Here is a 23,988-nt window from a genome sequence, read left to right on the forward strand (position 1 = left end):
ATTTGCTCTTTCTGACCTCTGACGGTTACACTCCAAAGGGCAGGAACCGACACAGCAGACCAACACACTCTCCAGGAAACTCTCTTCACATTCAGACCACAATTTTGTCTCCACAATTCACACTTCTCCTTTAGGTTGAAGACCACAGGCAGGCAAACACTTATTTTGATTTAGCACTATCCCTTGGGGAGGCAGGGTTTTTCACATTCCTCATTATTGGCTATGATTTCTCTGGTCATTTAAGACTTTGCCCTTGGATAATTAACCCCGCATTGCAGTCTATTTATGCTATTAAACAAAGGTTTCAGTTGCAAAGAGTTTTTTTAAGGCCCTCTAAAACCCATTGCTGCCCCTGCTTAGCTATGGAGTGCTTGCTAGCCCTTTCAGGTTGCAGTCTGTGTTCCTTCCCAAACACTTTCAGTTGAGGGTTTCTTTTTGTAATGCCTTTTAGAAGGATAACGATCACGGAATATTTGAAAAGAGATATGAGTTCAACTGTCTGTCTACAAACATTTACCACTGAGGGATCTAAATTGTTGTACCAGGGATTCTTGCACAAATATGCTTAGGAGAAAGGATAGCATATCTAACATGAGAAAATATAAACTATTACCAGGTCTGGGCACCCACAGATATGTCCAACAATTCTCTTGCTGAAGGTTAAAACATCAAGGGAAAGGCTTCCAAAATTATTAACTATTAAAACCATTAAAGAACATTAAATTCTTCTTTGGCCACAAGCGTAAAAGCCCATTTTCAGGGTCAGATTCTGTAACGAACAGCCAGTGAAGCCATTTCGAGGAGGAGATCAAAGAGTTCAGCCCTGCACAAGATTTTTTTTTTTTTTTTGGTTCAAGCGGAAGCAGGTCTCAGCACACAATGGTTTACTCTACAGCACAGAGGATCATGTTTGGTGCAGCTTTTTAGAAAGAGAACGTCTCTTATTTTTTCAGGTTTTGGCAAGAAACTTCACAACCTTAAACCCTGAGGAATGTCAGGACACTCTGAAACAATCCAAATGAATGGGTGTACTTACTGACTCACTGCATGATCAATGCAGAAATAAATGAGGGAAAGACACAAGACCTAGTAACTTGTTTGAAACACAGTTATAGCGTCTCTGAAACTCTCAGAAAAAGATGGACTCTGGCCTACATTTCCCTTACTGATTACCAGGAAGTTTGAAACCAGTTTCAAGGCTGGGAGTGAATTTTATTTGTGAGCTCTGGGCAGTGACTATACCTGCCTTTAAGGTTTGTCCTGCATTCTGGCATTATCAGCACCGAAACATAAATTTAGGGAGGGGCACTATTATTCATTTTTTCAGGGAAGTGAAATGTGCTTATTTTCTTTTAGTGTACTTTTCAAGGAGGAAGCACTTCCAGGATTGTATGAGGAGCCCATTTATTGTATATAAGCTCTTGTATTCTCTGGGGAAACTTGTGACATTTAGACTGAAGGATCTGGTATTTCAAAGTGGTGGGTTTGAAAAGAGACAGGACAAGTTAGGGTTAGGTCTCCTGGTGGCTTCAAGACGACAGTATGCCTCCTTCCCCAGGGACTATCCAGTCTTTGGCTAAGACTATAGGCCTTGACATAACCAATGCCATTAGCTGGATGTGGGGCAAGCATGAGGCAGTTGGAGAGGGGGGTGACCTATTTAGCTGACCTACCTAAACGACCTACTTAGAGGACCTAATTGGCGATAAGAATGAGATACCCAGCGATAAGAAAGTTGAGAGACATTGTGGGTAACAAAGAAATGAGGAGAGTTGCTATGATGTGGGAGCTTGTGAATCATGTGAAAGTAAAGCTATAAGGACATATAAATAGCCAAAGAAGCAGCTTAACATCTGGAAGCTAGAAGGGCAAATAACACCCAGCTGCTGTGATTGAGACACCTGGTGCTGTGACAATGCCTAGTCAGCTGAGCATCATATCATTTGGAAGGACCACATAAGGATACCTTTGTAAATTCTTTGAAGAAGTTTTCTTTTTGTATTGCTAACATTTAATAAATTTTGGATTTAAGGACAGAATAGCCTCAACAATCAGTTTAAGGGATGGCATGGATGGAATAATCAAAATTCAGTACAAACCTGCCAGGAAGAGTGACAACTGATGCCCAGGTGAGGTGGCTTTGCAACATAAGCATCTTTCAGTTAGTTGTGGGATTGTGCACTGAGCCTCAAGACCTATCATTAGAGCAGCAGATGCTGAGCTCCAGACTGAATGGGCCAGCCTGGATAGAGCCAGCATCAAACCACACATTTTTTAAGATAACAAAGTGTTTAGTCGGCTTCCTTGCCTATCCGCCTCCAGCCCACCCTGCCTCCATTTACATGCTCCTCCGCCTGTTTTAGTTTCCAGTGAGACAGGCAGTAAAACCACCAGGAGGAAGGTTATTCCCACAGCCATTCAAAAATCAGGTGGAATACAGGCTAAGTTTGCACCTTACAGACCAACTAAAATCAGAGATGCATAGCATAAGCTTTCGTAGGCAGTGGGCTTACTTCATCAGAAGCTGGAACATTAGATGCATCACAGTATCTGATTAAATATAAGCCAATTGGCTACAAAAGCTTATGCTATACATCTCTAATTTAGTTATTTCATAAGGTGCAAACCTACCCTGCCTTCTGCCTGACTTCAGACTAGCTTGGCTAACTACCGCTCTCCGTTCAAAATCTGCTAAAGCCACACAAAGAAGTCTCTGGACAAAATGTCCTCACCAGAGATGTTCAGGCAGCCAAAAAAGGTCTGAAACCTTTGACTTCCTTTTTTCCTACCACTCACTGGAAAGACTGGAAGCAACAATCAACCTCAAAACTTCAACAGGGAGCTCTACAGTCCCTTCAAAGCCAGAGAAGATTGCCCACTGCTGTGTATTCTTGAATTGAATAAAGTAACTAGTATATAATCTGTTACCAAACAGGCCTGTTCTCCAAATCTGGCGGCACAACATCCAAACTATGAGCCTCTTATAAAACTGAATCACTTAACTAGCAGTGAAAAAATAACCAAAATTCTCCCATAAATAGTTCACTTCCTTTGTTTCACCTTTGTACAGGAAGTTAAACAGCACTTGGCATCATATGTAGTGTGCCTACCCATAGCAACAAGTCCACACCCAGGTACCCATCTTCCACCCACATCTGTTTGCACAGCACACACCCTTGCATAACAAGAAGTGATACTGGCACCAAGGCAGCCAATGTCCCCCAGTACCATTATGTCACTGACTGGCAACACACTGGGAATGTGATTATTTTTGGCAAAACGTCTAAACAATATCCAACAGTAGCTCCCGTGTATCAGAGAATGCTTCTCCAGATCTTTGGTGGGTGGGGGGCCGGGGAGGGGAACACAACTCTTAAACATGGCAGCACTGTAATGGACTAACCAAAGTAGATATATATAAAGGTTTCTTCTCATGTCTTTTCACGCTGATGAAGTGAGCTTCAGCTCACAAAAGCCTGTACTATATATATCTACTTTGGTTAGACTAAGCGCAAACCTACCCTGCCTTCCACTTGACTTCAGAGTAACACGATTAGCTACACCTCTAAGTGCTCTAATGGTAAGAATCAGCAAATGTTGCTTACCATTCTTATTGCCTCTGACAGCAAGAACCTCAGGGTTCAAGATGCAACATTCAATAAACAAGAAAAGTGACTTCCTTCCCAAGAAACAGCAAAATAATGTTAGATACCCAAAATCAAGCCATCTGTAATCCTACAGTCTCTGCTCCCTCCTGGTTACTGCAGGGGTGCCATTCTAGCAAGACTCTGAAGATGCAACAAGATCTTGTAAGAGCTCAGGCATTTGTGTAGAAATCTTGTAGAACCTTTGGAGTAACACTCCCATCACTTCGTTCGAAGGCGTTACATATGCATCTCATTGCTTCATGTACCAAAATAAAGGTACAAAAGTTTCCCTTTAAGTTCTCCTTTGTCTACCCCTCTGCCCACTCACCACAAACCTACAGCTTTTGAGATATATCAGCTACCATTTGACGCTCATCAAATCCAAGTCAAGATGGAGGTATGATGTCTCAAGGCCAACAGTGAACTCAGCAAGCAGCTAGGACAAATGGCCAGAGGGTGAAAGAGAGACTTTAATATCTAGGAGACCTCAGACCCTTTAAATAATACAAAGAGAAGCACAACAGAGGCACAATGTCTTAAGTCGGAAAGAGTTTTAAAGGGACCCGGCTTAAAAGAAACAAAATTAAATGTTTAGCCTTGAGCTGAGATGTCACTGAGCACCATACTGGTTTACTTCCCCCTAGCACCCCTGCTAGGCTCTTTAACAGAGTATACATAGAAGCAAATGTAATGCACTTGGCAACACTTACCCTGATTCTCCGCATTGCAGTCACAATCTCTACCCTGCTGTTCGGCCGGGGTACATCAAGGCTTCCAATGTACTGGGGAAAGAAAAGGAAGAGGATTAGCACAGCCTCCATGCCAGCAGACTACCATAGACGCATGGGAATCTTCCCAGTGGTTCAAATGAAATCTAAATGGCCGTTATGTCTCAGCTGCCAATGGGGGACCATTCGCCATTGTACATATACAGCACTCGCCCAGTCTGCTTTAAGCATCCCAAAGCAATGGATCCTCTACCATTCCCACTGACAGATTGTTCCACAGTTCCATGAGTCTGGAATTTTTCCCCCCTTGATGTTCAACTTAAGTTTTTCTGTTTCTTAAATTTCATCTCATTATTGCTCGAGCTATATTTTAAAGCAAGTCTTCTGTAAGTGGTATTTACACTCTTCATATTGCTGCAGAGTGTTCCTCCCTCCCCACTACCCTGCAGATTCACCCAGCTACACATATATAACTTTGCTAACTCCAAGGTCAAGGCCAAAAGGAAGTTACATTTTGTCTGGCTGCCTGCATCGAAGTGAATCCAGCTCAACAATACCTGCAGCAAGGCAATCCTTTCTAGTCAAGCAGTGGCATTAAGCAGAGATCCCATTGTGATTTAAAGAGTGCAAATACTGCCCATGTTCTAGGTAAGTTATTGCAGCAATTACAGCTGCCCTCCTTGTTAATACACATACACACATACAGACAGTTGCAAGGTAAGCTTTTCACTCATGTATTCCTTTTACTGAACACTTTGCAGTTTTCCTTACATCACTTTTGAAGCAAGGACCTCAGCTAACCAATTATTGTTCTACAAATGGCCTCCTCGGGGCTGTACGTAGCAGTGTCACAACCCTGCTCCCACTCATTTCTTACATATCCAAGTGAGGACTTAGTTGCCACATCAAACTGGGACATCACATGCCACTAGTTACCATCATGACCTCAAAGTTCTTGCCAGAGTTACTGTTTTCAAGAACATAGTCCTCCATCCTCAAAATGACCTATTTTTCCCCTTAGGCATAGACTTTAATAAAACAATGTTATGTGACCGCATTTGCCTTATTAATAACCCAGATAGTTCTGTATAACTGACCTGTACCTCATCATACTTTAACACTCCATCAAATCCTCATCTGTACATTTTACTACATTTTTTATTTTCTTCTCAATGATCATTAAAGATAATGAACACCATGGACAAGTATCTGGGATGTCTGTATTGCAAAATACCCCAAGGGAGGAAGTTTCCCTATTTTGCAATTAAATTTTGAGATCTGTCAGTCAGTTGGCCTTTAATTCCTTCATTTCACTGGAAAACTGTCAATCAAGTCTCTCCTCAACTTGGTCGCTATCGTCACTCCTACTCACTGCTACTGCTAAGTGTTTCTGCTCTCCCCCTGCTCCCCCTCACCTTTGCACCACGATGCATCTTACTCTCAATCCAGGTCTCTAAGCCTATTTCTCTGACTGGTACCTGCAAATTCTCCCCATCTAGTAATCAGGATAGTTTGTCATCATGCTCTTTGCTCCTAGTTAAGATCGTTAATGGAGAGGTTAAAAGAAAAACCTGACAGAGCAGCAATTCCCCCAATGCAACAGATGAACAATTCAGCACAGCCCTTTGCATACAGGTTTTCAGCTCATTGAACATCGCTCGAATTGTTCCTTTTGCGGAAGGATTTCAAAATGCCATGTAAAGCCTTATTAATACCCATTTTGTCCACAATAGAAACGTTGCCTAGGACAGAGATTAGCAGCATATGCTGCATGGCTCACATGCAGCCTGCCAAGCGACCAGATCTAGCAGACAAAACCTGGACAATTACAGCAATTTAGTGACAGGGAACGTCTGTGGCACTTGTGAGGAAAATCAGCTGGGGGGAGGGCAGTGGTGGCAGTGGCACTGTGATAGCAGGAGAAGCAGTGGTGCCAGCTGAGTCAGAAGCTGCCTAAGAGATCTGGACACTAAACGTTCCATTATGATGAGTGACTGAGGAGTAGGCACCCAGACAGGCTAGATAGCTCAAAAGATCTCAGTCCTGAAGCAGAAGTCCTGTAAGGAAGAGAGCATGCTGTCCAAATCTGCATTCTACAGCAGAAACAGGGTGCAAGAATGAAGTAGTACAGATCCATTCCCTCCCCCCACCCCCTGAGACCTTCCCTCCATAGGAAAATTAACAAATGTTAATATGTAGATTTGATGAATTCAAAGATTTTGATTTCAAGTGCTATAAGCACATGGCACCTTTGGCTTTTCTATTCAGGGTAAATTGACATTAGAGTGCAACTGGGGGTTGAACTAAAAGAGATGACCTCTGGAGGTCCCTTCCAGGCCTACTTCTGTATGATTTATGATTTCTATGACTTGGGAGATGGGGGATGATACCAACTATCCCATCCTCAACCTTCTGTCTATGGTCCCAATATGTCTCTCCATAGCCCAAGCACCTTGGCACCTTGCAACCTTCTGTCTATGGTCCCAATATGTCTCTCCATAGCCCAAGCACCTTGGCACCTTGCAATCTTTAATGCATTTATCTTTACAATAGCCTAGGGCAAAGGGAGAGAGGAGTTAAGTCATGGGCTCGGGCATCTCTTTCTTAAATTCTGTCTCTGTGGCTACAGTTGTGAATTCAGCACTCCCCACAGGCAGACAAGGCACTAACCCGGTAAGCACTAATTAACCTCAGATAGGTTAACCCTTTCTTTCCAGCTATCCTCACCACCCCCCATGGATTCAAATTAGACATCAAAATGAATGGCTTTATTGCTTTAGGCTCCAAGCTACAAGGTTGCACCCAGCATTGAAGAAAGAAGCCCTGGTTCCGGGACATACCCGAGCATCTCCAGCTCAGCCTGGAGAGCGGTATCCTGAGCAAAGGGCTGGCTGCAGGCAGTCCTGCCGCTGTGTCAGTATCTGCAATCTGACGCCACACTGGAGATTAATGTAAGGACAGGCACTCAGTGCACTGATCCCTGTCCCCTTCTCATGTACTACATGTCACCTCAACACAAGCCAACACCAATAAGGAACAACAAACACTGCTCTGAGCAAAAGCATAGGGCTGGAAAGGTCTGGGAGCAGCATGGCAGAGGGATCTACTCATATGTGGGTGGGTGGGCCAGCCTGCTCTGGGGAGGGTGGAGACACCCAGCCTCCATTAAAATGCTTCCTTAGTAAATAGATCCTCTTCCCCCCCCCTTTCCTTCCCAATCCAATGTACACACTTCCTGCTGGGCTGGGCTGGGGCTGAGCAACGCAAAGGGATGGTTGAGGTGCAGCTGCTTTGCACCCATTCATCTCCCTGAAATGCCTTTGACCATAGATCACCGATGCCTGAAACAGCAATACTTCATTGCTCTGTGCATTGGAGACCCATTCCCACCCCTGCTGCTCCCATGATCCTGTCCCTGAGCCACTTACCCCCTGCCCCAAACACTCCTCCATTCTCTGCAAGGTCCATAAGCACTCCTCTAGGATCCCAGGAGGCCCTGGGTCAAACCACTCTCCTGTCCCTGCAGAGCCTTGGCTTCCACCAGAAATCAATCCCAGGCACAATAGACAGCTCTAGCCTCCCCAACGCTCAATATGGAAGCCAGCAACACAATTTGGCTTCCAACCCCATTAGGCTAGTGCAGTCTCCCAGCCAGGCCCCCAGAGCAGCCCCTCTTACAGTGCTGCTTTGCAATACGAGCTGGCTCCAGAATGCTCTGCAGAGATAAAGCTTCTTCCCTGCAGCTCTGCTGTCAGATTAGTGTGCGCAGACCTTGCCTTAGACAGCCAGATTGCAGCTCCTGCAGCCCCCCCCCCTCCTAGTACAATTGCTTTCCTCATCCTCACAGATGGACAGAAGCACTTTCCCTGCATGTTGGAGCACAGCCATGCCCCTCCTCCACCAGCTCCCTGTGGGATTTAGCTTTTACTTCAGGGATTGGGGCAGATAAGAGGACTTTATCATCTCCATATGGAACCTGCATTAGACTTTCCCTGCTAGGGTAACCCTTTTGAGGCCAAAACTCCTGAAGTTGCCATGCGCTACATGTGGCTCACTCCCCACATAAAGCTTGGTAAATACTCTCCAGAATGCTCAGAGGAGTAAAAGCAAACAAGGCTCTTTGGGTAACTACGATATCTTTTATTAGACCAACTAAAATAGTTGTAAAAAATTCTTCTTTGCAAGCTTTTGGGTACAAACACCCTTAATTCAGGCAGAGGAAGCATCTGCAGTTGTTTTGTGCTCTTCCTGGAAATAAGTAAACTCTTTTTCAGGGAGCATCCCAATGCTCTGTACTGCTTTGGTAGGCCTCAACTCCTAACCTACTGAAGGGATCCATTTTGTACAAAAGTATACCATAAAGGCATAAGTCATATGGTCCTTCTAGTCTGGCTACTAGCCAGGCTGCCGCTTCAGCTGGCTGGCTTTCAAGTCTATGGCTTGCATTATGTATCCATACACAGTACCCATCACACCTCTGTTTCTCCCCACCCACCACAAAATTCTCTCACCTCCATGTGGGAAAATAACCTTGCAGTGCATCATTATAGCAACTATCAGTGCTGAAGGGTCCTAAAACACATGCAAACCATTGCACAAAGTTAACTGCAGCCACCTCTGAGGCTACAAAGCATCATTGACTTAACAGCACACAGCAACAATACATCAGAGCTTAAAGTGACAGCTCGTTCCATATCCACTGGAATTTGCAGGGAGACATAGGGCTGTCTGGGATCAAAATCTAGCCAGGACAGTGAGCTTAGCTCCCCCGCTGCCCTGCCCTGGGGAAGTAACTGAAAGCCATCAGTTTTACATTATCCTTAAAAGCTGGCATGAACATTTGCCAGGAGACATCTTCCCAAACCCGAACAAAATCTTTTAAAAAGACTGAGAACCCTGGCTGTCCTCGTAATGACACACACCGACTTGAATCCATGTGAAATACGGTTCTGGTAGAATGATGTTCCTCAGAGCCATTTTACAAGCAGTGAGAGAAAATAAATGAATGTGAGAAACATTCAGGAAACTTTTGACTCCCATTAGATTAATGAGCCACAGGATCTTTGCCCCCTTCTCATTGCTAGCCTGGATTTATGGGGATTAATTCCCAAAACTTTTGATGAAGCATGTTACAATGTTCCCTGACGCATGAATCATAACGTTGAAATTAAGCAATAAGACAACAGGGCATGAAAGAGAGCAATAATTCTTTCCCACTGACTGGCCTGGCCTTATGCCACTGCAGCACCTAGAGCTGGAAAGTTGTTTATTTACCACAATATTTCAAGCACTCTGGCAGCTCTTCCTGAAATTAGATTTTATTGTTAATTAAAATTAAAAGTTATTTGCCCACTGAGAGCCATTCATCCAACCTGACAACTCATGTCCAAAGCTAACAGGTATAATCTGATATTCAGTGTACCTTCTTTCTAGAAGTCGCTACTTCAATGTTTCTTTTTTTTTAAAAAAGAAGACAAATGCACAGGTTCTTGGGATTTTAGTGCCTAGTGTTTGCTATAATACAAGGTTGGCCAAGCGCTCTCCTGGCTGACAGATGCTTCTGGGTTTGATTACAACTTTTTCAAACTTCAACCTTTTTTTGTTGCTGAAATCTGTACATTTAATTCAAGCCTCCAAAGCAAGGGCGAGGGTTGTTTTGTTTTTAGACTCAAGTAAACGCGGTGACTGAAGTCTGCAGCACACACAGGGACACATACACCCACTACCGCTGGTTGAACACTGGTGGGGGCAGATTCCAGGGGATCTTCTTCGCCTTCTTGTCACCGAGCTGACAACAAGAAGGCTGTTTTGTTTGTGTGTTTGTCTGGACAAGAAATCAGAACTGGGAGGGAAAAACTTGTTTACTCAAATACTGGTTGGGACCAATTTTTTCTTTACAACTCTTATGCATGCCCATGCTTCTGGCACAATAAATATACCGATGTGATCTTTCATGGCTCAGCTGCTGTATGTTCATAGTGTGTAGTAGCTACTCAAAACCTGGGAGAGATCTGTGATCCTGGGTGTAACCTTTAGGGACACAGTAAAAACACCATTTCAGATCTGATCACACGACCATGTGTTTCATGCACATATATGTATTACTATACATCGTACATCACATATACATCATTCAGGACAGGGATTTTTTCTAAGGAAGAGCGGGGGGGGGTGGTATTTCTTATGAACTGGCACTTCCTGTGAATGTTACATGAGTCAGGTTCTTTCAGAATCAAGTAAGGTCTATATAATAGGTGAAGATAAGTCGCAACTGCACTCAGATTTCCAACTTTGGGAAGCGGGACTTTACAGGAGTGTTTGCACTGCTAAGCACACAAACTGTTCAGGACAAACCCTTTCCGCATTGCTCCAGTGGCTAGTGCCACGTGATGGGATTCCACTGCTTTATCATTTTTCTTAAACATGTACACACCCCACCCAGGAATTTATGAATGGGAAAAAAGCTATGCAAAGTATGTTTAGTAGCAGAGCAGAGCACTACATGTCAGGGAACACATAGGCACCCGTTGCCCCTGCACATACCCACTGTGTACCCAGCCTGAATTACAAGATTACAATACTGATTTTTATCTTTGTGCAGAACTGGATGGAGAACAGAAGGAAGGCGTTCAGTGGAGATGGCATTTGCTTGGCTCCAACTACAGTCCATAGAAAAAATTAAGCTATCAAAATAGCTGCCTCATCCACCGCACACTGCAGGGCAGCGATGCTGCAGGAAAACCATTCTGCAGAGATTGTATAGGACGTATACGGCGCCCAAATGCAAAGGGAAGAGTTAAGTTTGCCCATGCAACCTTAACTTCAGTATACGCCGGCTTCTGAGAATTGGATTTAGGTTCCTCTTATATGGAATTCCAAGTTACCGACATCACCTCAACAGGGCACTTCTGGCCATCCTAAGATTTCAGTGTTTATTAACTGCAGAGCTTTCAAAAAGATAACATTTACTAACAAGAGCCAGTGATAGCTTCCTTTGTCCATTTCCTTTTTTGTTATTTTTAAATGAAGTCCAGGTGGGATTGGTAACGTGCCCAAGTCCAGGAGCGCTACAGGCTCCATTCCCTGTGGAATGGGATTAGATTGTCATCTGGACAGCGTTCTCTTTCACGCGGTTCCATAACAGCCAAACGGCATCTCCCACTATCCTTCCCCTGCCAAAGGATTTGTGAGCACCGTGGCACCAGGAACAATGAGAGCAGGAGACTATTCTCCCCTAGAGAGGTAATTTTTTTTTTTTTTAATTTAAATCTCAACGCCCAGAGTTCAGCTAGTGAAAGAAGCAGTGAGCAAATGTTGGCTCTCTTGAAGCTAATCCCTGCAGGGCTAGGATCACTGTCTAGCACTTTGTAAAGTATCATAGCAATATTAAACAAAACCACCAGAAGAGGCCTTTTTCTTTTAAATGGGTTTTTCCCTCTCTTTCCCCCTGAGGGTTTAGATTCATTACCCCATTACTTCAGCCCTGCCCCCTCAAGCTCTACCAGAATGTAAGCCTGGGGGAGCTTTTAATGCAGTCAGCACTTATGCACAGGAGCTGATTTTTGCACATGGGACAGAAGCCCAGCCTGCCTCTGATCCCACTGTAGGTAGCAGATGTGAGCATGGCCCCAAGGCAGAACATGGCCTTGAAAATCCAGCTTCCCCTCTCTACCACACACACACACACACACACCCATGCATGCTCCATGTTACCCCCACTTCTCCCCATCCTCTCCATTTGGCTCCTGCAGAATCTGTACAATGCTTTAGTATCCTCTCTCCTTGTGTTCATTGAGTGTGGTACTGGGGAAAGGCACAGAGCAAAACCCCCCAGAGACTGGCACTTCCATCCGATACATCACTCACGCAGCCTTTGCAGGGGAAGCCAGACCCGATGTTCTCTGTCTCCCCCTTTCCCTTCACCCCCCAGTGGATTGTGCCTGGCTCAGTGCACACTGGACAAACCATTTTTAGCCCCAAGCTCAGTCTTGCTGAAAGTTCGCATACATATTTGCAGCCTCTCCGTCTCCTGCACAGGACACAGAAGACAGCTGGGAGGCACTGAGGCTGGAGGCTTTGGCATCGGTCTCCAACCAGTGCCATTTCAGCCATGTCCCCTGCTCCACCCATTGTAGGGCATTATATAGTAGACTGCGCTGTAAGGACACAGACAGAGGTGAGGGGCATCTAGAAACCAATGAAAAACATAAGGTTACAAAGCCCTGCTCAACCCTCAAAGGGATCTAAAACAAGAGAGCTGTGCTCTTTTCAGAACCATCAAAATAAGTCTTAGGGCCTTGTTACACCGTATGCTGGGAGCCACACAAATGTTGACTGGCTTAGTGCTAGTTTGGAGCAGTCATACTTTCAACATTTGTGGGGAGTGGCCACACCTTAATGGAACAGGAGCTGGGTTATGGAGATCAAGAGATAATCCTGCCCTGGAGTGGCATAACTTTGAGCCACTTAAAGGAGTGCTTTAAGCTACTTTAAGTGTTAATGTGTGGACAATCCAGAGCTTGGTTAAAAGCTCCAGGAGCCACTGTATAACAAGGCCCTTACCCATTCAGGGGATGCCCGTCCTGACCTCATTCAGAGGTGTGACCTAATCCCTTCCCTCCTGCAACAGTTTCAGGTTAGATGCAAACACAGCCAGGTCACTGCCCTTTCCCTTCCCCTAATGGCTCAAGATGCACCACACTACTTCACCTCCAATTCACCCAGCCCTGCTCACTAGCATGTTGATCAAGGAACACAATCCATTGAAACTATGCCTCTTCCAAGACATCCATGTCCCAGGGACACTACAATGTTCTCCTAACCTGCCCAAACCATTCTTCCAGGGCAGACTGCAAAGGCCCCTCGCACGCAATAAGGCTACACAATAGCTAACAGTATATCATCCTCCCAAAACTGACTCTCACTGCTCACACCTTAAGACCAGCCAAGGCACATGCTTCTCAGGGAGGGATTTCTGGAATCACACTCTCAGCCAAAGTGGAAGCAGTGCTTCCTCAGAACAGGTGGGCTCAGCTCTGGTTACAGGTCTCTCAACATAAAATTATTTTTACCATGCTTTCCTGAGTCCAACATTTGAACTCAGTTTCCTCAAGTGATTTTTTTTGTTTGTTTGTTTGTTTTTTTAAAGGCAGAAAAGACATGTAGGACAGAGGCCACCTATGAAAGCTTCAGCTCAGGTAAGGAACGTTTCAGGGAACTCCAAGCCTCTGAAAATAGCAGCTTAAATAGAGCACATTTTGCAACCCCTAGTATCCACAGCTCAGCCAAGACTGTAACAATGCAAGTGCTTAACAGGATTATGAATACGAACAGTTACTTTATCTTGGCTCTCATGCCACTCTCAGAAGAAAGGACAATAGATAAAAATGAGAACTAAAACTCATCCTGGCTCTTGGGCTGCTGCTAGAAATGCCACATTAAACACACTGCAACAAAGCCCAGCCTCACGTCAAAGCCAGTGCGTAGTAGGAAAAGATGGTGCTTAGGTAAGCTGAGCAGCCCTGGGGATTCACTAGCATTTTGCAGTTGACAGCCGTTCAGCTGGGTTTCACAATACTGACAGGAAATTTCAGGCTAGGAAGAAGTATTGTTTCATTAGTCCTGTAGTCATCAGAGAAACTAGCAAACCAAACCTGAGACAAGGACATACACCAAGGCAGAAGGGAGAGGAAGGGGAGGGAACATCAGGAGTTACAGAAAAAGCTGAAGATGAGTAGTCCTGTTTCATATGACCTCCTTGTCTCAAGAGCAGCCCGTGATCCAGTATTTAGTAGTTGGAATGTGGTAGCTACCAGTCGGTAACTCTGGGCTTTGGTCCAAGGGCTCTTCCTTATTCCACTGAATACTCCCCAGCTATAACATGAGATACAGCAGGGGGAGGGTGGGGAGGAGTACAGTGGTACAGTCACCCCACACCCCCAGCCTTTGAATCCTGCTCCACCCAACGTTTAAAACCAACTGCCTGGCAATGGCATCAGCCTTTCTATTCAGGCAGAAGTGACAGAATCAGTCGACTTCTTAGCTTAATATACCCAATCCCTTCTAAGCCCTTCATTCCACAGATGTTCATTCCCTCTCTTCTTTTAAATGGTCTTGGTGGTCAGCTAATCAGACTAGACTTTCTCCTGCAATTCTGCTGTAGATTAGCTGCTCCTAGTATTGTAGCTCATATTTCACAGCCCTAGAGCCTGTTTTTACCTCTAGCAAAAAATAGTAACTCAGGTGTGGAAACAGCTTTCAATGAAGCACTGGATGCACTGTCAAAGCGTTCAAGTAGGCTAGATTTTGTTTTATTAATCTGAAAAAGAGATTTACTCTAATGACTACAGGACTAATGAAACAACACTTTTGGATTTTTGACAAGTCTGTTGAATTTTTTATGCATAGTATATTTATATAACAAATGAATGCACATTCCAGTACATCTATATCGGTTTTTGCTCCAATCTTAAACTGAATAATATAGCCCTAGGTCACTATCTCTTCTTACTAAAGATTTGAGCTTCTTTTTAACATGATAAAAATATGTTGTGTTATATATGAGGATCATAGAATCATAGAAGTCGGGTCGGAAGGGACCTTGTAGATCTTCAAATCCGACCCCCTGCCTGGGCAGGAGAAAAAACTGAGCTCAAATGACTCCAACCAGGTAAACGTTGAGCCTCCTCTTAAAGACCCTCAGGGTAGAAGCCAGCACCACTTCCCTTGGAAGTTCGTTCCAGATCCTAGCTGCCTTGACTGTGAAGTAGTTCTTATGGATATATAATCTAAACCTACTCTCCAACAACATGCGGCTATTATTCTTTGTCACGCCAGGGGGCACTAGGAGAAACAAGGTCTCTCCCAAACCCTTCTGGTCTCCCCTAGTGAGTTTATAGACGGTCACCAGGTCCCCCCTCAGCCTTCTCTTGTGAAGGCTGAACAGGTTCAGGTCCCGCAGTCTCTCATTGCAGGGTCTGCCCTGTTGTCCCCGGATCATGTGAGTGGCACTCCTCTCAATGTTGTCCACATCCCTCCTGAAGTGGGACACACAGAACTGGACACAGTACTCCAGCTGTGGCCTGACCAGTGTTGCATAGAGGGGGAGGATCACCTCCCTGGCCTTACTTGAGGTGCACCTGTGAGTGCACGACAAGGTCTGCCAACCGTGACCTTGCACTGTCAGCCCATGTTCATCTTGGAGTCAATAATGACTCCAAGATCCCTTTCTGCCTCCGTGCTCTCAGGAAGGGAGTTTCCCATCTTATAAGTGTGCTGCTGGTTACTACTGCCCAAATGCAGCACCCTGCACTTGTCAGTATTGAAATGGATCCTGTTTTTGTTAGCCCACCCCTGTAACCTATCCAGATCTTGCTGCAGTCTTTCCCTCCTTACTAGCATGCTCACCTCACCCCAAATTTTGGTATCATCAGGGATGCACCACACCATCTGCACCCCGCCTTGCTTAAAATCCTAGATCTGCTTGTGGATAAGGTCCATGTACCCCACAGGGAGATTGTGTTTTAAAACATCTTAGTGCTTCCAAAGTACTCTAACTTGAGGAGGGTGGCACATAGGGCACCATGAATAATCAAGCTGGCTTCTGCAGCTCATTAAAGGAACCATTTCTCCAGTCATACAGGAAAACTCAGTTACGAAGACAGCTGGACTGGAAGTATTGCAGGCACCACCAAGAAAAGCAAAGGGGGATGCCGTGGGCTGGTGTAACACTCACTCAGATGGCACTGGGTTTTGGAGCAAGTAGAAGCTTCTCCCTGCAAGAGCTTTTTGCTTTCATTTTGAAGAGACACTTGAGCAGAACTGGCTCAACAAGCTGCATTGGCCCAGATCCTCTGCTGGCTGAACCCCAGATTTCAGCAGGGCCCTGCCAACGCAGGGTCTGGGTGGCTCAGTCTTTGCCAATGAGCATACACAGCACTGAATCTGTGAGCTTCAAGGATCCGGGTAGAAGAGAAGCTGGGAGGAGGCTGGAGGAAGAAGCTAAAGACAGAAAAGAGAGCAAAGTAAAGCTCTTTGTTAAAAAATGACCAGACAAAGAAAAAGAACACAGCAGGGCCCCAGTCCTCTCTGATGCCTTCACAGAGGATAAGGAGAGGGTTCAGCATCACTTTGAGACCAACAGCTCTGCCTGTGGGTAAGCAGCCATGCCAAAACAGAGCAGACGGTAACAGCAGCAGTCCTTCAGGGCAAAGGCTCAAAATCTTAAGAACAGAAGCATGAACAGGTGAACACTTCCCGGGCCAGTCAGAGAGGTTCCCCTGGGCCACAGCAAGGTAGGCACAAAGGATCCCTAGTTCTACCTAGCAGTCTCTCACTTCTCTACTCAAGCATCTCCATCTAGGCAGCACCTTCCACAGGACCAGTGCTAGGATGTCCAACTCACCCCCCTAGCCCTCCTCAGTCTCCAGCCGTACCACAGAGCAATATGAGCCAATGCTCCATTCAGCTAGCCATCCAATGCTCCCAAGGCATGGCAGCTAGTCAACACCACCTCCCCTCAGCTGGCACAGACCTCAAGTTGCAAGAATGAACACCCTTTCCCACCCTGGGAGTGGCTCAGTCCAGGGAAGCAGAAAGGCAAAGCAGGCCTTGGGGATGGAGTACTAGCGAGACCCACCCATACACAACTTAATCAAGGATATTCCATCCCAGCCACAGCTGCTCCCACTAACCCAGTCCTGGTCTCCTCCATGCACAGATTTGCTCATACAAAAGCAGTCAGTTTGCCCATCAAGCCCTCTGAGCTGGTGGCCTGTGCTGAAAAGCAAGGCTAGAGCAATGAGCTAGTCTGCACTGTGCTCTGAATGTGCCTGGCACCGTGTAGGGATTATTGTCCTGTCTCCAGCATCAAGAGGCAAGCACATTCTCCCCATAGGCTTCCTTTGGCTCAGCCCTCCCCCAATTCCAATTAGGTGGGGATAAGCTGGCCTGTTTGGAAGCGCTGCATGAATGAGCCACGGACGGGGTCTTCTCTATAATTAGGAGCTCTGGCAATGCTACAAAGGCAGCAGTCACGCTGCAAACGCTAGGAGCTGCTCTGGGCTGTGTCACCCCCAGCAAGCAAACACAAAGCACCGCTTCTGCAGGGTATATTTACTCTCCCACTCATTGGTGACATCATTGCTGAGCTACCAGAATAGCTCGGCTGGGTTTCCCTGCTGTCCCCCATCCTCATGCCTGGGACAAGACTCCATGTCACGGAGGATTCAGAAAGGTCTACAGGGGAGCGTGCAGGCTGGTGAGGAGAGAGCATGCAACCAGTTCCACAAGGTGCAGGGACATGGCCATCTGGTCAGCACTTTTCCTCAACACCAGAACCAAAACACATGCAGCAAGTCTACTGTCACCTTAACCCCTACTGAAAAGCTGTGCACAGCTCCAACTTAGTTTGGATACGCACAGAGCTGTAACAAGGTCCTTGTGGTGCATAACAGCTTCTCTTCATTCCCCTTTATATCTGTGACAGTCACTTTCCCTAAGCCATACTGTTCACTTAAAAAGTTATAGGAGGCCCCAGACTTTGAAAGAACAATAGTTTTTCGTTTCTCTTCTCTTAAGAAAACCTCTTGCAGTCTGCTCATTATTGCTAGCTACCAGGACACGTGTAAATAGTGCTGAATCAAAACTGCAGTGACCAGGTCATTTTTGGGATTATCAAGGACACCCTCTATTCTTCTCAAATGGTTGCAAGAAGGGATGGTAATTGTGGAGGGGGTGGATGGAGCCTAACCCCCCATTTGGCCGTGAGAGATTAAACACCCTTCCTGCCCCCCAACAGGCCAACCTCATTTGGTGTCTGTAGCTGCATAATGATGCCTGGCCCACCAACTGCTCACAGGTGCCAGGAAGATAGGCCCATTCCATGGGACAGTACAGCAACAGCACCCAATGGGCACAGGCCATGCAACATCTCACTTCCAGCAGTGGATGGCTGCCATTCAGCAGCTTAGCAGCTTCCTCAGATTGAAAGCCCAGCTGGGAACTCCACGGTCTAGTCTGGATCCCTGCAAAATAGAAACAACTTCCCAACTCTGGACCCCGAAGCTGCACTTCAGAAAACTAAACTGCTTCCCACAGGAGTCCCCAGCTTTGGGCGCAGATCTGAAATGGGCCAAAAATGAAACCCTATCACCATAGTGATCCTTTCTCCGTCCTCAGGCCCACCCTACTACTACCCTGTGCTGGCGTCCATCCAACACATTTAGCCCACAATGCTTCTCCCAGAAGCCTGCTTGCGGGCCATCTGCAGGTCTGTTCCTTCCTCCCTGCTGGGCCTGAGCTTCCCACTGCTTGAAGGAGAGAGAGAGAAAGGAAGATTAGTCAGCTCCCATGGTGCACGGTCAGCAACTGAAAAGGAATGGAAAGTTGGTATCCCAGCTGACTTGGATGGAAAATACATTGCTTTCCAGCCTGAACCAGTCACGTGGCTGCCGGGGGCTCCCAAGACTCAGCTGGAAATGTTCTAGCTGTGCCAAGTCTTGTGCTCATGGAACTGCCCCATCCGAGGACGTTAAAGGCACAGCCGGTTCGTAGAATCCAGCCTGACAGCCGCAATGCCACAGCGCTCCTGGTCTATCCAGCTCTGCCTCGTGGAGAAACCATGGGACATAAGGCACTGAACGTAGCTACAAGAGTAATGCCTCAGCTCCTATTAGCATTATCTGATGTCACTTGCCACAATTATTAAGGGACAAGGCCAGAATATAGTGTAGGAGTCCCCCCATCCCCTAACTTAGGGGTGGATAATTATTTTGGGCATAGGGCCGTTAACTGAGTTTTGGCAAGCCATCAAGGGCTGCATGATAGGTAGTCAGGGGCAGATAAATATTACTTTTCTACATTTTTAGGGGGCCCACAGGCTGGATAGAATGGCCTGGTGGGCTACATCCAGACCCCAGGCCGCATTTTGCCCACCTCTGCCCTAACCTGCAAGATGCTACAGGCCACTACTAAAGCCCCACCACCAGAAATGCCAATATTCTAGAGGGAACTATGGCAGGGCCACACCATGATGTGGGTCCAGCAGCTGATGGTGAATTCTGTGCACCAGAAGGCATGATTAGAAGAGGAGTTACTGCACAGCTACATTATTTCTCTGATATAATGACAGCTGCACTGTCTCCCCATAATCTTTAGCTTCACACATGCAGCATCTGTTCTAGTGAGAGGCACATTGGCGGAAGAAGTATTTGTTAATTAGTTCTGTATCAGGACATGTTATTTACTTAGGAAAAACTCACCTTCCCGCATTCTCTAAGCCAAAAGAGGAGGAGCTCAGTGCTGTTCAACACATTATGCGAGGATCTAGGACAGGGATTCTCAACCTCCTCAGGCTCCAGATACCCCTCCAGAATTTCTCTGAATTGAGCAGCACTTCATTTAAAAAAACAAATGTACTTATTACAGTGCTTACCTCCTTGCCCAGGTGCCAGGCAGGGATAAGCAAGTGCTTACCTCCTTGCACCTCACAGCACCCTCTAAAGGACCTCACAGAATCCCAGCTGAGAATCACTAGTCAAAGGTAACACATATTTTGCTTGTATATGGAGGCTGCTAAGACCACTTACTTGTAGAATCTCATAAGGCCAAAGAGATGGTTCAGGACAAACTCCTCTTTGGTTTTCTTCAGCTTCTACCTGTAGCCACTAAAGACTGGTGGGAAGAGAGATGCCCTAATGCCAGCACCACACAGATGGCACACACTCAATCTGTCCTTCCCAATATATCATATCACCCCAAGCTGGCCTGGAGCTTGGCCCAGATCAAGTGCTGAACAGACAGCAGCTCATCGATGTTAATCCCAAGCAAGACAAAGCTGATGCTGAGCCTCAGAAGAAAAGTACTTGCAGCCATTTGCATGCATGGTACAGTCTCCATGCAAACATGCTCACAACTGGTCAAGGCAGGCTGAGGTCCAGGCAGCTCCTGAACTTCCTACTGATGCTAAGCTTTTATGTAGTAGCACCCCCAAGCATCACACTGTCATCTCCAACAGGAGACCACATTGCATCCTGGCTGGCCTCAGTAATACCAGGAGGTGTCCCATCTCATCCAAGCTATAGCAATGCCATACACAAGAGTGAAAACACCACCTCCCCTAAGGAAATTCCAGCTAGTTAAAATCCAGGATTGCACCTCCTCAGGAATATAAGCCACTCTGAGCTTTTCCACCTGCCTTGGCTAATACGCATGTGCAACTCGGCACAGAGAAACACCTTTGTTTTCCAGTCCATATTCTTGTGTTTTCCTTCTGAGAAGGAGAGAGGGAGAAAAAAACCCCACAGAGCTGGTGTCTTCACATCCTGCTGGGAGGGGCTTGGATACCATAAGGACGGGTATAATAGAAGAAGCTGAACCAAGGCAGGAGAGCAGCAACTTCCCAAGGTTAGGGAAAACTTATAGCTATATTTTTTGACTGCAAGAGTCCAAGTCTGAGCAGGCACACACTCAAACGTCTTTCCAGACAGGTCTCTTCTACAAGTTTGTGCCATGGTTTGATTCTCATAAGGTGTCCTGCCCAAGCTCAGAGTTACCATACATCCAGGTTTTCCCAAACATGTCCTCTTTTTTGGCCCCTTGTCCTCCATCCAGGCAGGTTTTTAAAAATGTAAGCAAATATCCGGGTCTTTGCTTTGTCTCTGCTTTTGCTTGGGGCAGCAGGGAAGCTGACTAGCTGTCAGTAGATCATGCGCTCTGGACAGGAGGCTGTGAGTCCAGGTTGGGAGTGAGGTGCACCAGTAGGGAGCAGGGAGCTGCAGGTTGGGATTGAGGAGCACAGATAGGGCTGGGGGGAGGCGGGAAAGGGGCTGTGGGTTGGGAGTGAGGGGCACCGGCAGGGTTGGGGGATCAGGGGACACATCACTACCCCCCCCCACACACACAATCATATTCCCCTTCCTCCTCTCCCCCCCACAGGTGTCCTCTTTTTTTAAATTGGAAATATGGTAACCCTAGCCCACACTGGGGTGCAGTAGCACTCTTTGCAGCTGAAATTAAAGCTCCTCTCCATCCCAAGCCTGATAAATCTCAAGCCCTCCCACCCCTCTTCCTCACATCCTCTCCAAAAATAAACTACTTTCCCAGAGGTTTTACATATCACATCTCTTTCCAGGACAGGGTTTTCACTGGGAAGGCAGAGGGAGTTAATTATGACGTTCAGAAGGAAAAGAACAAGCTACAGCCTTACATCCTACAAATTCATGATCTCTCTTAACAGCCTCGCCTGTAGCTTTGCCTTCGCTGTGTTTCACAGGCCTCTTGGAGCCGAAGTCTCAGTACTTGGGCAGAGTTAATGAGAGGGTTAAAAGTGTTGTATGGAGCAAATACAGAAATGTTTACATGTTTCTGTATGTTTATAACCCGACCTCCTCTGACTCCAGCTTCTGAGCTGAGGCTGGGGGAGGGCTGGGTGGAAGGAAGGGGAAGAGAACTCTGGAAGGGGAAAGAGCTGGGCATGGGGAGGCAGGGACAGGGACAGGGGAGGGGAAGGTATGGAGGGGCGCCCCTCTTGGTCTCAGAAAGCATGTCTACATGTGCATTAATACACATTAAATTTAGTGCCTGTAATAATAGGTACTAACTCAATGCATAGTAACCTACATAGTACTACTGTGTAGTAGCGCTGGTGCATGGTCTCTTAATGACACGAATATGCAGTAGACAAATTCTACTGTTCATTAGCACAGCTTTTGCCGCGATACACTAATGCACAGTGGAATTAGTCTACTACACATTTAGCATCTCATGTAGATGCACCCAGAATGGGAGAACAGTGGTGGGGACACATGGCATAAATAAAATAGAGACACAGGAGGTCCCAAGTGTCCCTAGAGCAGGGGCAGGAAGAAGCAAGCAGAGAGGATAGGCACAAGAACTGGGGCAAAAGTACAGGGTGCTCCACTCACATGAACAGCAGACAGGGGCATAATTTACTTCATTGGTTCCCATGTTTTGCCTATTGTTTACATGGTAACAAACATGGGTTAACTGCCTAAGTTACAGGCATCAATTGCGTCAGTGGATCCCACTGTTCAGCCCAACTGCCTACTTTATGAGGTCTTTGTGCCCCAGTTAATATGCACAGAACTGGGAAGTGGCTGTCAAAAGGCTACTGTTGGATGCCTTTGTGCTGACGAGACCCTGTCAGTTCAGGGTGCCTATAAGATTTGAGAAGGAAGAGAGACGGGAACCCTAAACCAACTAACTTTCCAGTCAGTCAGTGTCAGAGCTGGGCCCTGAAACGGAGGAACTGACCAGAGTTTGTTCAAGACAAGAAGCCTACAAAGTGACAGGAGTTGATCAATTTGGAGGCCACTAATTCCACGACAATGACAGTGCTGTGCTCTTCATCAGCACTGTCTGCACCACATTAAGTTCAGATAAGGATTTCTTCCTTGTCCCAAGACAACACACTCAAACAGAGCCTGCTGCATAGAGCATGTGGCTATGGCATCAGAGGAAATGGAGCTGAAAGATTTCTACCTGAACAAATCTCTTCCTATCTCCTCCAGCATCCACTTCCCTCACCAAGGCTGAATAAAGCAGGACAATGACTTCTTGGGTCTTGCTCGAGATGCACTGGTAGATGCAAGCCAGGGTTTTATCTGCTTTGCTGACTGTGGCATTGCATTGGTGACTCGTATTCATCTTGTGGTCAATCATGACCCCCCAGGTCTGTTTCGGTTGTAGTGCTAGTGAGTGTAGCACTGCACAGCCTATAGGTATGATGTGGGCTCTCTCCCCCAAGGTGGAGCACCTTGTATTTCTCTACGTTGAAAGTCATCAGGTTCTGATGCACACACTTTCCGAACCTGTCCAAGTTGGCCTGAATCCCCAGCCTATCCTCTAGCGTGACCATTCTTCCCCATAATTTGGTGTCATCTGCAAACTTAGCCAGTCTGCTTCTGACACCCAAATCCAGGTTATTTATGAATATGTTAAAGAGTACTGGTCTGAGTACTGAACTCTGAGGGATGTCACTGGTTATCAAGTGCCGTGTTGACTCAGTTCCACCAACTATCACTCGCTAGGTTCGACCACAGAGCCATTTCCCCAGCCAGCGGACCATAAGGTTGCCAAGGCCACAGCTCCCCAATTTTGTCATGAGGACATCACGGGAGACCAAATCAAAGGCTTTTTTGAAATCCAAGTAAATGACATCAGCCTCTTCTTCCCTGTCCAGGTGACGTGTCACCTGGTCATAGGAGGAGATGAGGTTGGTCAGGCACAACCTACACATAACAAAGCCATGTTGACTGTTTCTCAGGATGATGCTTTCTGTTAGCCTATTGTTGATAGATTTTTTAAATAATTTTTTTCCATAATCTTTTCAGGGATTGAGGTCAAACTGATTGGCCTGCAGTTCCCTGGATCTTCCTTCCTTCCTTTCTTGAAGATAGGCACCACATTGGCCCTCTATCAATCTTCAGGAACCTCTCCCAAGCACCACGAGTTCTCAAACATCCTTGCCATTGGTCATGCTATGATGTCAGCCAACTCTTTTAGCACTCTTGGGTGCATTTCATCAGGGCCTGCTGACTTGTGAGGGAATACCTGGAGAGGCTGGACATCCACAAGGTCTTCACCAAATGTAG

At 46.2% G+C, this 23,988-nt stretch overlaps 1 protein-coding gene across 3 annotated transcripts in view; it reads right to left on the bottom strand.

Moving 5' to 3' along the window:
• Positions 1–23,988, bottom strand: part of NOS1AP (nitric oxide synthase 1 adaptor protein) — a 140,105-nt gene that overhangs the window by 106,627 nt on the left and 9,490 nt on the right. For 2 of the 3 annotated variants that reach the window (XM_019530726.1, XM_019530725.1), the window contains exon 2: positions 4,358–4,429. In XM_019530726.1, coding sequence (XP_019386271.1) covers positions 4,358–4,429 — 72 coding nt within the window. Of the gene's footprint in view, positions 1–4,357; positions 4,430–8,053; positions 8,078–23,988 lie in introns of those variants that run through there. The other variant, XM_019530727.1, reaches the window with a different exon arrangement.

Source organism: Crocodylus porosus, unplaced genomic scaffold (genome assembly GCF_001723895.1).
Source record: "Crocodylus porosus isolate Cpor-Errol unplaced genomic scaffold, CroPor_comp1, whole genome shotgun sequence".
Lineage (NCBI taxonomy): Eukaryota > Metazoa > Chordata > Crocodylia > Crocodylidae > Crocodylus > Crocodylus porosus.